General features: G+C 35.3%; 1 protein-coding gene across 1 annotated transcript in view; it reads right to left on the bottom strand.

Moving 5' to 3' along the window:
- The window catches only part of LOC149557358 (phenylalanyl-tRNA synthetase class IIc family protein), a 54,476-nt gene extending 43,602 nt beyond the window's left edge, over nt 1-10,874 (bottom strand). Inside the window, exons 1-2 of the mRNA XM_089832031.1 lie at nt 10,480-10,874; nt 10,138-10,331 (exon numbers count right to left, since the gene is read on the bottom strand). Coding sequence (XP_089688157.1) covers nt 10,138-10,331; nt 10,480-10,780 — 495 coding nt within the window. The 5' untranslated portion in view covers nt 10,781-10,874. The remainder of the gene's footprint in view (nt 1-10,137; nt 10,332-10,479) is intronic.
- Between the last annotated feature and the right edge of the window lie 5,185 nt (nt 10,875-16,059).

The following is a 16,059-nucleotide window of genomic DNA, read 5'->3' as shown; positions in this document are numbered from 1 at the left end:
CTTTAGCCATAAAGGAGGATGTGAAAGAAGATGCTCCTAGATTGCATATGAAGGCTGAAACGAGGTCTAAAGGTGTGATTATGTCAATAGATTCTTCTTGGCAGTCATCTACACCTATTCCTTTCTATGGTTGCTACACCTATGCCTTTCTATGGTTGCTAGTGGTAGTTCTGATATAGCCACAACAAGAAAGAGGAAGATTACTGGTATTATGAGGCAAAGAAAAATTGCAAATATGTTTAATGTGTATGCACTAGATGCAACAGTCTTCCATTTTCAAAACAAAAATGCTACCCCATCCCATTTCATGTGGCCCATTCCTCTTCAAAAAAAATTAAAATGATAAAAGATGTGTTGGCAAGAATGACTGATATACATAGTATGTTGTTACCAATGGCAACTTACCTATACTAACTCTGGACCATGTGTGGAGGCTAAGTATTCTACGAATATTTTTGGTGCTTAAGTTATGTGTATACGGAACAGTCACTGTGCAAGGTTGGATTGGACAGTTTTTGGTATGGTTACAGGATGCAATTGCAGATAGAACAAGTAGACATAGGATTATGTCTGATCTGATGATCGCAGACTTGGGTGTTGGCATATTCATGAGATATTCGTCATTGAATATCTAGTTAGCAGTTTTGGTGTAAGACAGTGGTTTCAGTTAATCCATTGATACGCATGAATAATTATTATAACTCTTTGGTTTATGATACATTTTGATGGAGCCGGAATTAGAGAAGATCTGTTTTGATTAGCATGCTATGTTTTGGAAATTTGGTTAAGGAAAAGTTAGGGATTGTGCGTGTTTCATTATGGAAGCCAACGGAGTTATATTTTGAGTTATGACATAATATTTCAGATCTAGTTTTTGGTTGCCATGGACATTGAGATATGTGTATTTGTGAGGAATGATTTGCAAACATTATGTGCAGATTTAGATCCCAGTGTTTAGAGATAGCATTTAGTTCTGGAACTTCATTGGGACAGTAGGAGCATTTATGATGCTACTAGTCGGTTCAGTATAGGACTGTACGTCCATTTTGATCGTGTCATTGGCTGTACGCATTGATCTATTGGATTGTGTAATTGAGCAATGAGCTCTAGGCATTGGCTTGAATGCAAGTGCATTCCCCTCTTTTTGTACTTAAGCCTATAACAGGGAACCTGTAATGTCCCTGTCCTAAATTAGTTTAGAAATTCATGATAATCACCGTTGTTTCTATATTATTTTGTTATGGCTTTGAAATCAACAAAGGTAATAAATATGTTTATTTGATTTCTTTGGAGATAATTGTCCTTGTCAATATTGTTACTATATTTGACATGAATTTGATGATCTCTAGAATGGCTTACTATTCTATCTAATGTAGTCTCTCTAGTTGTACGACTAGTCACACTTGTAACACATATTATTTTGAATATATTTAACTTTTCACTTTTATGGAATGTAGATTCACAACTATTAACTCCTTCCCCCTCATAGATGGACGTCTGCTGCTATAGTCTTATTAAGTATTTGTGCTTACTCAATATATCTCTCCTTACTCTAGAGTGCAGAGGATATCTCCTAATTGTTACATCCCAAAATTTTGACCTAATTTTAAAACTTGCTCATAACCATTGGATTTAACGGATTATTCTTTCATGATCATGTGAAATAGGTAGTTATTTATTTACGTTGTATTAACTATTAATGAAGATGGTCATTAACCATTAACTGTTATTTGATGTTAGCAGTTACTTGATTTTGAAATTATGACTAATAATTTAAAGTCTTTTAAAAATGTTTATATGAAATTATTATAGAATTGTTATTATGGCGGAAGTGTTTTCATGGGTGATTGCAGGAGAAGATGAAGGGGGGGAAGCGTTGCTAAACGGAATCATCCAAATGGGATGCTCGCTTAGTTCAGTCATTAGGATTGGCAAGTATGACCTTAAACTTCTTTGGTAAGGACCCAACGACTTGAACACAGGATACATTTGCAGGACCCGCATGAGCTATTAAGAAAATAATCTAAAAATAAAATAAAATAATCTAATTAAAATATAAAACATACCTCAAGGGATTTTAATTGATCTTTCATCATATTATATATATAAATGAAATAGCACCATTATCTTATAATAACTTAATTAAATGATGTCACCCCATTGATATACTTACATGAACGTATGTAAATATATATAATAGTAATAATTGAATTATAATTTTCCCAACTCTTTCTTCCAACCTTTTATTTTTCCCTTTCTTTTCAATCGATTTAACACTTGGCAATTTGAATTGACATATAATATTTTAAACCAGCGGAAGCCAAGAAGTCACGACTTGCTCTTTTAAATGGAAGCCGTGAGAAGAGTCGGGCATCATATATCCCGCACACCCGACTACCTTTCCTTACTACGTCTTCCTTACTCTCTCTGCCACCTTCAGCACCGATTTCATATATTTTCTTGTGCTGAAATTCTCTTTTATACCAGTCTATATACTTCCATTCTCAAGCAGCATCTCTGCCATATGTGCTCAGCTCATTGAGGAATAAGCAAATCTGCACTTTGGATATGTCTGCGACCTCTAAAGAAGGGTAGATTTCCAATCGATTGCAAGGCTTCAGACATATTAAGAATACACATCAGGTCATGTGATGCTATTTCAATATCATTTTATTGTTTTCCATAGCAGCCAGATTAGGCTCACAAGACTCTTTCTTTCCAGATTTGTTTCAAGTTACAATATGAGTTTTTCCACATACTCAATTTCCCTTGTTATCAGTCCTCATCTTAAAATTTTCATAATAAAATAGATACAATCCTTATGGAAGCATTTTTCCAAATGCAATAAAATCTGGAATGAAATATACTATCCAATAATATTTCCAATTTGTCTCAAGAATATAAACTTTCTAGTCACAGTTTGTGATAAGCATACTAAGCAGGGAATCCTTCTAGAATTTATGCATAGAGCAGATTTCCAATCGATTGCAAGGCTTCAGACATATTAAGAATACACATCAGGTCATGTGATGCTATTTCAATATCATTTTATTGTTTTCCATAGCAGCCAGATTAGGCTCACAAGACTCTTTCTTTCCAGATTTGTTTCAAGTTACAATATGAGTTTTGCTGCATACTCCATGCCGCTTGTTATCAGTCCTCATCTTAAAATTTTCATAATAAATTAGATACAATCCTTATGGAAGCGTTTTTCCAAATGCAATAAAATCTAGAATGAAATATACTATCCAATAATATTTCCAATTTGTCTCATGAACATAAACTTTCTGGTCACAGTTTGCGATAAGCATACTAAGCAGCAAATCCTTCTAGAATTTATGCATAGAGCAGATTGCTCAGGAAATTCCGGACGCCTAGGACTCACTGGCTGTATAGCCAAGTAAGGTGAAGAGGTGGGATAAATCTACAAGAAAGCAGAAGAGAAATCAGACATAAATAACTTAAATGAAATATACTTAATAGCTCATGCTCATCCCTGAAATGAACCCTGTTGTCAAGTCGAGCGGTGGTGATCGGGTCAATGAACCCATCTGAAATCCTTGGCCAAGGTAGTTTAAGGCACGGTTGCCATCTAATGATCACTTGATGTCAGAGGCCCTAGTTATGCAAGCATGTCTGTTTCATAACTATGCGGACATTCTAAACACCAAGATGCTCAGTTGGCTAAACTAAGAACATCCCAAGCTCAATCCTGAGGTAGGAAGGGTCTTTCTAATTTAATAGATTGTGTGAAGATAAGTATGGTCTGAGGTTGGGAGGTTAAGCCTATGTCAATGCTTCTCCTCTCACCAAAGTTGAGGCTTGCACAACCAGCCAAAGACCCTCCGGATGATTCTTGTATGTTCTTTCCTTCTTTCCTTGTTAAGCATTTACTTTACTTGTATGAAGAAAGGATAGTTGATCTTGAATACAGTTATTCTCAATGGATCGTTAATCTAGTTATTTCAGCTGATCATAAATACAGTTATTTTCAGTTGATCATTAATCTAGTTATTTCAGTTGATCATAAATATAGTTATTTTCAGTTGATCGCTAAATTAGTTATTTCAATTAATCATAAACACAATTATTTTCAGTTGATCGTTAAATTAGTTATTTCAGTTGATCATAAATACAGTTATTTTCAGTTGATCGTTAAATTAGTTATTTCAGTTGATCATGAATACAATTATGTTTAGTTAATCGTTAATCTAGTTATTTCAGATGAACATTGATATGGTTATGGTTATTTCAGTTAATTGTTAAAAACAATTAATGTCATATGGAAAGGATTTCAGTTGTCTATTTATGAATGTTGGAAATTCTTTGTTTAAAACCGTCTTTGTTTATGATATGAAAAACCGTTTGCTACACTAATGGTCTTTCTTCTTCCCCTATTTGATAGTTATGGGTTCAACACTAGCTAGTACTTGTGCTGCTTAAGTGTTCTATCTGCTTGAATTGCCAAATTAGACCAATTCTCAAAACGCCTACAATTCCTAGTATGGAAAGAAAAGATCAATTCTGATATGGATAAATAAGAGAGTAGGTAACGTATGCCTTCCTTTCCCATGAGAGGAATCGATTCTCTTCTTATACTAATATCAATGGAGGGATGCTTCCAATTGACACGTATGTATCTCTTCCCCACAACCATTGCTATATCCATACTCTACTCAAAATCAGTCATTCTCCGTAGACAACTTAAATTGGGATATTATCATTCCACTTAAATAACAATTGGATAACTATTTTTCCAATGTAGATTAATACTGATTTTCTAGTTTGCAAATCAATTAATAGTATTGGCTTGAGTTCTATTTGTATATCGATTCCTCTTGTAATTGTGTCATGGATTTGTCGTTCTTTCCGACCGCATAGGTAATTGTTAATAATGACATAATTGTATGAACTCTATGGGCGTTATCATTATGACAAATTATTAAAATATATCAATTTATTTAGTTTGTATTTCAGTATCATTAGTTATTGGATCCTTTGTTATTTATTTAAATTATATTCGCGAAGTGGGAATATCACAGCACTTTATTACTGCAGTAGTGTGATATTTGTGGGTATCATCCCCAACGGAGTTTTCCCCTTAACTAAGTTTTCCTCGATATAAAATCATGGTATTATGATGCTCTTGTGTTGGATCTTGCTTTGTTTAATTGGTTTTATATTCAGCTTTAAATTGTGATTTGGTCTAAAGAAGAAAGTTATTATTGTTGCACAAATTCACCCACTGCCCTTGCCCCCACCCTCCCACTCGGTGCTTCCTCATCCTGACAATTGGTATCAGAGCATGGTTCCTTGGAAGATGCCTAACAGCTTAAGGAGAATCCTAATGGTAGGATCCAGCAATATTCAAACTCAACTCTTGATGATCTTGACAAATCAATTGCTTGCATTCTTGGATTAGAAGACAACTTGAGGGAATCTAAGAAATCCATTGATAATCTGAAAGATCAACTGATTTCATCCAGGGATAAGAGGAAAGAACTTGTTGATCAATTATCATACAAAGGAAATACTTCTAATGATGGCACATCTAAGGACTACAAGGAAGGTGTGTTGGAGAGAGATAACTTGAATAATGAGATGCAAGCAATGGCAATTAAGATGAATAAAGAAATTGAAGCTAAGAGAACTTTTGAACAATCCCTGCAAGTTGAGACCAAAGAATGTAATAAGCTAATCAGTGAGATTGAACAGTTGCAGATTTTCATTGAAGAATCCAAGTATAAGGAGCAAGAATTGGAAAGAGTGAATCAGATACTAAGGAGAGATCTAGCTGATGCTAGAGAGATCAAGAGATGATCAAATCTAGCACTGCAAAGCTTGATGAACAAATTGCTAATCAAAGACGTCATGCTGAAAAGCATGGTTCGGGATATGAACCGGGTGAATGTTCAAAATCCAAAATCCCAAATGGTAAAATGATACTAATAATATTTAAATGAATATACAAATAAATAATAAATGATAAATATAATATAATCTCTATTTTGTAAAGTCTCTAAGAGAGATACAATTGCAAAAGAATAGACTGCTTGAGTATGGTATTTTTTAATGGTCAATAGGAAGATCTACAAAGATTGTTCTCAAAGATATAGATTGACGGCAAGAGCAATGAAAGGAATGGACATCATTAATGGATATCAAGTTAAGACAAACTCATAGTATATCCTTGACAATACTCAAACACAGACTAGCAGTAGCCAGCATGAAATGGAGATATTAAATATCAATAGATTTCTTAGAAAGGTAACAGAGTAATATATGGTCCATCATGTTAGCATCATAAGTCCAAGCATCAATGATATCTTGCAAAGACAAATTATTAATCGAGATCACAACAAGTCAATTTAGTTGCCAATATCACTGCCTCAGCATAAAGGAATTATTGATGCAACATTGATTGATAAAGACATGACTAACGATGATGTCAATTACCACATCTGTATTGAATGCAAGTTCCTCGTCATTCCAAAGTATAATGACAAGCACCTCAATCTGAGCACCAACGATATAATAATAACATAGAACAGAGTAAAACAAGAAGCAATATATAATAACAAACAGCAATGATATATTAATGATTATGTATAAATCAGCAAACTAATGCTAACATGGGTAGCTAATCATCAATTAAGATGAGGCACATAATCAACTAAACAGCAAGCACGATTGTATCAATTGGAGGCAATGCGATGGTACAACAAACAGCATACCATACACACAGTCCTCATATCCCTGAAAGCATTGGATTACATCTAATATGGTATCATAACAAAACAGCTGCAGGTATCTGCGTATATAAGAGGAATTATGTATGGACATTACCTATTCTTAATCAGAAACAGTGATCAGCTTATTGTGATGCATTCCCATACAAGAAGATAATAACTTAATCAAGCAATTAACACTATCAGCCACAAATAGTGTGATTACCATGTTACATCCCAAATGATGCATACTAATTAGTCTCCAAAGGGGTATGGTAACTAAGAAGGAGAAGATCTACTTAATTAAAAGATTGTGACTAACCAAAAAGAGGTATCTCTAAGGGGATATAAAAAAGGGAGCTTGAAACATCATGGAGGGGACGAATAAGAGATTGGAGATTTAAAAGAAGAATTCAGATTGCATACACAGACCTGTGAGTGATTATTGATCAGCTCGAAGCAAAAAGTGTAACAGCAAGAGTACACTTCAGTACTGCTTTACAAAATGTAGTATTTGAAAGCTAATAAGGCTAAGAGCCAATACACGGTCCAGTTCATAAGACATAGTATTAATCTCAGTTTATATTGATGAATCAGAAATATATAAACATATACATAATCACATACATAAATGGATACATTCAGAATCTATTTGAAGTTGATATATTCATATCCTGTCCCTTGATGTCTTTTTATAGGCCCTTTTAATTACGGGTAGGTTGTCGGGTATGGCTGTAGTAATTCCTTGCAAGGTGGGTGAATCCCAAGAGAGGCCAAGGCATGTATTTTGGAAACCCTAAGAGCATAGTTCCAAGATGGCTATGAATATGTGTTCTGGAAAACTTGAGGGAATCCACTTGTCGATTAATATCCGTGCAGCCTGTGAGAATTACTCCCTACCCTCCTCAGGGTTGAGTTTGGAGAGAAGTAAGAAAGTGGGTTTGAATATGTTAACTGTCAAATGTATTATAAATCATTAATTGATACATGTAATGAAGTAGGGAACACTACAAAGACTAAGCAAATCGCCATTTCTAAGTGCAATCCAAGCCCTAGTTGGGAATTCCAAGGTAAATCAAGTAAAGTCCTTGTTGCGGACATTCTAATGGAAAGCTATCCATACAACACAGTTGAGGATTCTTGCCATTTATTTCCTTTCATAGGTTGTCAATTTCTTGATGCAGGAGCATCTTGCATGGAAAACAAAAAAATTTGAAAAAAAAAAAAAAAAAATTAGTGGAGGAGAGAGAAAGTGACGAAAATTAGAGGAGAAATAATAAAAGAATAAAAAAAGGGAAAAAGGAGAAAAGAAAGGAAAAGGTGATTTCTATTTTCGAGGTGCATAGGTGGCATAATAGAAAAAAAAAAAAAATTATCGAGGTGAGTGGATAGAATTCTAGAAAGTTATGAATATTGTAGAAAGTTTTGGAAGTTGTAGAAGGTTGTGGAAGTTGTAGAAGGTTGTGGAGGAATTCTAGAAGGTTGTGGATAAGTCATGCATGGGGTGGTAAGTGCCTATTTAAGCAAGGCATATGAGCATTTCTAAATAAAGCTCAAGGGGGAAGTTTGAGAAGTAGAAGCTAGAAGGCGTGAAGACTTCAAGGTGTGAAAACTCTAAAAGTGTAGCTCTTCAAGTAGAAGTTATTGGTGAAGCTCTTGGTGTGAAGACTCTTATTTAGGATTTCTCTTATGTTGAAGAAGTCATATCATCTTGTGGGTGTTGTAAGGATCTTCAAGTATAATAAAATTTCTTGTGAAGCATTTTTTTTTTTCTCTTGGTCTCCATATTGTTGCTTTCTTGATTGTGAGTGGGTAAGGGTGGTGTGGCCCTCTATCATTTCTCTACAGCAAAGAGGAATTGGTCCACTTATGACTTTATTCACTCCATCAAAAGAAATAGGCTTACATTTAGATGAGCAAAGAAGCTAGTTGTAATGCATAGTGCTCTCAAACTTCAATTTCGATAGACTCTAGCTTTACAAAGGGAAGTTGGTACCAAAGAGGCCACCTAGGTTGATGAGGAGGCACAAGAAAGATTGGTTGCAAATTCCATTGGATGAGGCAAACTCTCACAGTGGTAGTGACTTAGAGTACTCCGATTTCGATGTGGTGTTGGGAGCTACAAAGTAGGGGAAACAATATACTTGCTTTGTTTTGGTGTTTTCATATTGTAGTTGAAAGTGAAGTTTGCATCCTTTGTCCATTATGTTATAACTTGTATGCTATTTTATGATAATGCGTGCATATTGACAATGAATCAAGTTTTAACATTTTGATAATTTATTTGACTATTTGAATACTCAAATCAACATTAATGTTATGTATTAAGGATCCATAATGTATATGATGAATGTTTTATCAATGTTATCATATGAATCTTTCAAATTTCTTGCCATCCCCAAAAAATAGTTCAAAAAAATAAAAATCCTAACTTGTCCCTCCATCCTGTGTTGCCCCCATCCAAGAAAATTTGTGCAACATAAAGTATAAGAAAGTTCAGAAACTGCAACAATTAAAAGAGTGGTTACCGTAAATCAATGAAACCCGTGGACTCATACACCCCACCTCCCCCCAAAAAAACGTTGAAGTACCTTTCCCCGAGACGTCCCGCACTGGGTACTTGGAGTACTTGAGCACCCCCACCTCTAGCATTCTGCAACCACGTCGCTGCCTGGACTGGTACTTGAGTTTCCATTCAAATTTCAATTTGAATGTTATGGTGCATACTATGTTACTATGTTCAATAGCCAGTGGTTCTAGTTCGCGTTGCAATTTTACTATGTTCGAATATTTCAATTTGGTATAATGCAGTGAAAATCATTTCATAACTAGCATTTGAAGTTCTATGTGTATGGTATACATCACCACTCCCCATCCCCCCTGCTCTTGCCGCTGTGTCCCGAAATTGTGGCTCTTTGTCCCGCATCCCAGAAACTCATCCTGACGTACCCAAGTGTTACACTGCTTTAAATTCGTGCATATTTGAAATTAATGTTAGGATTAGATAGGGAAGGAGAATACAGGCAAACCAGAGACAATAATTTATTTGTTGATCATCCTTGTTGTATGATTTTGAAATGTACATATTTGCTACTGGCAAATATTCTCATCGAGCCACATGAGGAATCGCCTTGACTCAGCAAATAGCAATAGTCAAATAATTTCAAATCGTTAATACGAAATTGGGGTTTTCTCTATCTAATTTGACCCACCATAACCTTGATACTGCGTTTCTGTGTGACTGTAACTGTCGAATGATTGTGCAAGCTTGCCAATTTGCGAAAAATGAAAAATCAAACTAAACCAAAAAAAAAAAAAAACAGCGTGAGATAACGCATCGTGTACAATCCTCAGCAATGGGAGCAAGCTTTTGAGACCAAGATATTTGAGGATGGAAATGCTTAATTACCGCTTTCACCGATACAATGGGGCAGAGGTTATCAAACTTATTGAAGGACTCTGTGAAATTGCTATCAAAGAAATTGTAGATCTCGTTCTTCAGTATCCCAAGGGGGTGATTGTCCCTTCTGTGAAGCTGCAGCCCAATTTTTGCAAATATTGAGTCCGGCACGTTGTTTGTTGGGTCATTCTCCCTTACCACATCTGTCGACAAGAATCCCACGCATTACTTCTCATGCCAAAAAGCCACATTCCTCGTCATACTAAAATGCATTCTGTAAGCAGTATTTAATTGAAATTTAGGTCTCCTGTGAGTGCACTAATTCCTTAAAAAATGGGAAAATCAACTCACCGTCCCTGGTGATTTTGACACCGCCCACTTCCACTAAGGCTGACAAGATTGGTATGTTCCTTTTGTTAGGTTTTTTGGAAAGAATAGGTGCGGCAGAAAAACGTCTGTAAAATCCAACGCTTCCCAAAAAGCTTGTTATGTGGATTGCTGCTGATGATGCTGTGATTGAGAGCTTGGGAGACTTCCGTAAATGGAAAGCAAAGTGGGCTGAGGATATGGATGGAGCGAAGAGAAGCCCGGCTCTGGATTTGCATTGGGTGAGGTGAATAATGGAAGGAGCCCGCCTGCCCACGCTTGCCATATCTGTTCATGTACCAGAAGCTACGATATATGGTCTGTTGCATATGTAGAGCTGCCGCACGTTGTTAGTTCTTTGTTTACTAAATGTGATAAAATACGGCTCCTAATTTTTCATAATAATAGTTACTGGTTTATTTTTCTTTTCTTTTGACTTTTCAAACGTGTTAGTTTCATTTTATTTCTTATAATTTACTATTATTAGATTTATTGCTTTTACGTAATTTATTTAATAACTTTATAAATTTTGAATTTGGTTAATTATATTTTTTTTACATCTACACTTTAGGTCATACTAGTCGTTCATGGCAAGAGCCTAGTTCCTAGTTTTATGTTCTCCCACATATTGAATGGCCCACCCTTGCCAAGCCCTATAGATAGTAAGGGATAGGGCTCTGACTATAGTTGGTAGGATACAACCAAAAGTAAAAGATGAAAATACAAAGTAGTCATTACCGCTAATTTAGGGAACACGTTGTGACCAAAATGCCAATCAACTTTGAATGACTTGATGTACCACCATTATGAACCTCCCTTGTACACGACCAAGAACTCGTGTTACCAAATGAAAACCCAATAGGAAATTATCAATACATGTCACACACCCACCAATACTACCAGAGTGTCGCTATGAAGTGACATCAATGAAAACCAATGCTAGAAGTTCCTTACATAGTCTAACGATCTCCCACACTTGCACTGATATTAAAACTTTAATAAACACTAGGAAATACATATTACCCTCAAGTAGGTGCAATCTTATTGTTTTTCAATAGTCAAAAAATCTCCCCATTTTTTCCATAATGGAAAACATCCAAAATAGAAAATAATGACTTATTTACAACACAATAATAGTTTTTGTTGTGAATACCTATTTTTATTGAATCTTATTGGCAAGTTGGAATCTTTGATGCAGAGTGCAATAATGAAGGATGGTTATTATGTTAGAAAATAAAGTCTAGCAAGATAACTAGGAGGGGGGGAGGTGAATTAGTTATCCATATATTAACACATTTATCTTTTGGAAATATATAGGATAGGCTAAGTTACTGAGAGGGGAGGGGTGAATCAGTAACCAATAAAACTTAATCCTTATTTACTAATTAATCCTTCATGTGTATTATGATCTAATTGCATGCATGAGAAACTGAAAGCATTAGAAAATTCACAACACTTTTGACACACAATTTGGTGACCCAAAAACCTTCCAAATAGAAAGTAAAATTGGGGTGGGGATGAGCTTTAGTACTACAGTATAAAGTTGGTATGTTAAGGCTTACAATGATCACTTCTGATGATCTACCCTGTTAGGAGCAATAAGGACTGCTAGGTCCACCTTGCAAAAGGATTTACAAACATACAATGAAGTATGCACTCGGTAAAGAGATTTACAAAAGACTGTTAAGTCTACCTTGTGAAAGGATTTGACTGATCCACCTGTTAGGATGAAGCAGTAGCTGATCTCTGATCTGCAACTTGGTTTGTTGAATGAGATTCCTTTGAATGTAATGATCACCTTGCGGTGATAGATAAATCTTTGTTGTTCTTTATACTATTGTAGCCTTGTATTTCACACTTCTACCTTTCTCTGTTTGTTATCTTACTTCCATATATTACATTGGATGTGATACAATACATTACATATATACCAATCCAATTACAAATTAACAAAGTCGGCTACAATACAAGTTTACACAAAATACACAAAGTTGGCCCAACTGTAGGAACTCGGGTTTTGAAGACTATCTCAGTGAGGTTCTGATACTTGGCATCCACTATCAAAGCTCGACATCGTCATGCACTCGGTAGATGTAGAAGCTTGGTCCATGTTGATCACTTCCAAGTAGTCTGAACTCAGTCTGCACTGGTGACTCGGTGAATACTGCGAAACTTGGCATATAAACTAAGTCACTTGATTCTGACTGCATAGCTCGATAAGTACTTTCATTATGAGCTCGGTATAAACTGAGTCACTTGGTTAACACTGAGTGGCTTGGCCAACACCAGATTCACATCGTTGTAACTGCGAACTCGGTAAGCACTGCACAACTTAGTTTGCACTAAGGAACTTGGTAAACCTTATGAAGCTCGGTTTACACTACTGATCACCATCATGGTAGAAAATACTCAGTGCAAACTGAATATTGCTTCTTGAGCTCAATAGCAACTATAGAACTCGATAGAGTCTAAAATGCTTGGTTAACTCTATTAACTATACAATATGCTCAGTAGATACTTACAATCTAAATAAGTTTATGTCACTAATAACAAACATGACTAAAATGTCAACATTATCAACCTTGTTAATCCTTAACCATGTAAGCAATATAATCAGCAACCATAAGAATATACTCATACACAATAACACCAAATATGTTAACTAGGGAAACCCTTGATCATAGGGAAAACTCTGGTGGGGATGGTACCCACAAAATGATGTACTAATATAAATGTTCCTTGTAAGAGGATGGACTCTAATAGGAGCCAATGAAATGCATGCAGTACATATCAATCCCTATTAGGATATTTTGAATCCCTATTAGGAGATTCCAACCCTATTAAGAGTTGTAGAAGGCAAAAGGACCCACATTCCTAACAACTTCAGGGGCAAGGCAACCAAACTCATTGTCCAACTGGTCTCTGTATTATTCCTTGCAAAATAATAGAAATGTATAGATCCTTCTTTATCCTCTAGACCAAACCAAACCTCTTCTGATCTTAATACCAAATCACCAACTTTGCATCCAATAATCCCTTGGATCACTTACTCACATTTACTAAATACTTCGCATATCACACTTGAATACATATTTCACAACAAGGAAAATAACTCTCTTTTATACCATGTCCTCAAAATAATTCCTTGAGTCAACCTTGATGTTTTCCCAGTTAATTATAATAGGACCTCTTTAAGATAAATAATTATTTTATAATTACACAATATTGTCGGCTCACATTCTTTACAACATCTCACATATGTGACTTTTGTCCTTGAGCACTTGTTGATGTCACCATCAAGTTGTCTACTATCACTATCCAACTTCGCACGTCAAGATTCTAACATTGTTAGGAGATACAATCCAAACATTAGAAACGATTTCTGAGGTATTTTGTTTGTATAGTGTCCTCTGTAAATCAGGAATATCTCCTTCATGTCTTCAACTCTCTACAAACGCTTTTCTTCACTTCATCGAGACACAATGTAGAATACATCCTCAACTGTGCTTGACCTGATTTTCAATACATGGTTTGTACGACCTCGTTCTCCATCTACTATTGTGTCAGTCTTCACAGAAATAATACTATATTGACATCAATGACAAACATTGTCATGAATGCAACATGTCAATCATAAACAATCTCTCCAATACTTAGGATACTCCACCAAAGGATTACCATCAACATTCATGCTAACAATCTTCCCATTTCGCATTGATGGTAACATAGATACAAAACATCTAAGTTCGAAGAATACTAAATCAAACGTTGTTGTTGATGTTCTCTTCTTTTCAAATCCTCTTAATCAATCAAATCAGACACTCACAAGAATGCTGCTATGTCTTCTTTCTCATTCTTAAGATCGAGATCAGTTGTTCACACTTCTCACTCACAGGAACAACTCTCCATCTGCGGTTTCTCAATCTTACATGCATGAAAATCAATTGTTCACACTTCTCCCCCATTGATACAACTCAATGTTTTTTGTTTTTTATTGACATTAATAAATACATGAACAATTATCCCCCATACATACATCTCCCATTAGAGATGTTATTATGTACTCTTTCTCCCTGATTGTGCTAGAGGATGTTTTTCATTAATACTTCTCCCCCATTGACATCAATGACAAAGGCTTCATGATGTCAATCATCTGGTCAAAGTCTTTAATCAATTCAAGTGTCCAAAGACATTGTTCTAAACCAACTACGAAGAGTCCTTGATGACTCTACTCATCACAAATACTCCCCCATACGAGAAGCATCAACATTTAGTCCAGACAAACAATAGTGCTTTGTACCACTAGACTAATGCATTCTCTGCATCATCTACTCAGAAGTAGGTAGTGGCATAACCCCAATCATACCTCACAAATACTCAAATATATCTTCATGCAAGGGCTTCGTAAAGATATCTACAATCTTCTCTTTTGTACTTACAGATTCTAATCAGATCTCTTTCTCTACAACTTTCTCTCTCCAAACATGATACTTAATCGATATATGCTTAGTCTTAAAATGCAATACAAGATTCTTAGACATACTTATTATACTTGTGTTATCACAATATGATAAGAGGTTCTGAAAAATCTATTCCAATGTCCTTCAGCATCTGCTTCATCCACATGATCTGATTGCAATTGTTTGTTATTGCTACATACTCTCCTTCTATTGTACTTTGTGAAATACAATCTTGTTTCTTGCTTAGCTAATCTTCCTCCAAGGAAAAATGCTCCACCACTAGTTCTTTTTCTGTCACCCATATTGTTTGTCTAATCCGCATCAGTATAAGCACATAAAGTGAAATCACTTGATCTGTCATACCATAGTCCAAAATCAGGTGTACCCTTCAAATATATGAATATTATCTTTACTATTGTATAATGTGATTCCTTGGGATCAACTTGAAATCTTGTTACTATCCCAACTACATTTTCTATATCTAGTCTAGTGTGAGTCAAATATTGCAAACCTCCAATCATAGATCTATACTTCTTTTGCTCAATTGTAGGTGTCTCATCTTTGCTAGATAACTGGTGACTAGTTATCATAAGTGTGCCAACAAGCTTACAATTTTCCAAGCCAAATTTTTTCAACAAGTCATTCAAATACTTAGCTTATGATATGAAAATACCATCACTATTTTGTACAATTTGTAGACTCAAAAAAAAATTCATCTCACCAATCACTCATCTCAAACTCATTCTTCATCTCATCAGCAAAATTGTCACTTGCTTCATCATTACCTCCAAAGATTATGTCATCAAAAAATTTTACAATTATCAACAATCTATTTTCAATTTCTTTCAAATTTAGGTTACTATCTATTGTACCTTTAGCAAATTCCAATTTTGCCAAATATTTGTCCAATCTTGCATGCTAGGTTCTAGGTACTTGTTTTAGACCATACAGTGCTTTCTTCAATTAGCATACCATATCCTTTTCTTTTGTTTGTACCTTTCCTGATCTTTACTCTATTCATGGTATACACTACCATACCATAGTTCATAGGGAGTTTTGTTTGTACCTTTCCTGATCTTTACTCTGTTCATGGTATATACTACCA

Source organism: Cupressus sempervirens, chromosome 5 (genome assembly GCF_028749045.1).
Source record: "Cupressus sempervirens isolate cs-2001-9-10 chromosome 5, ASM2874904v1, whole genome shotgun sequence".
NCBI lineage: Eukaryota > Viridiplantae > Streptophyta > Pinopsida > Cupressales > Cupressaceae > Cupressus > Cupressus sempervirens.
The sequence above is the reverse complement of the archived record's forward strand: the minus strand, read 5'-3'. Positions and strand labels throughout refer to the sequence as shown.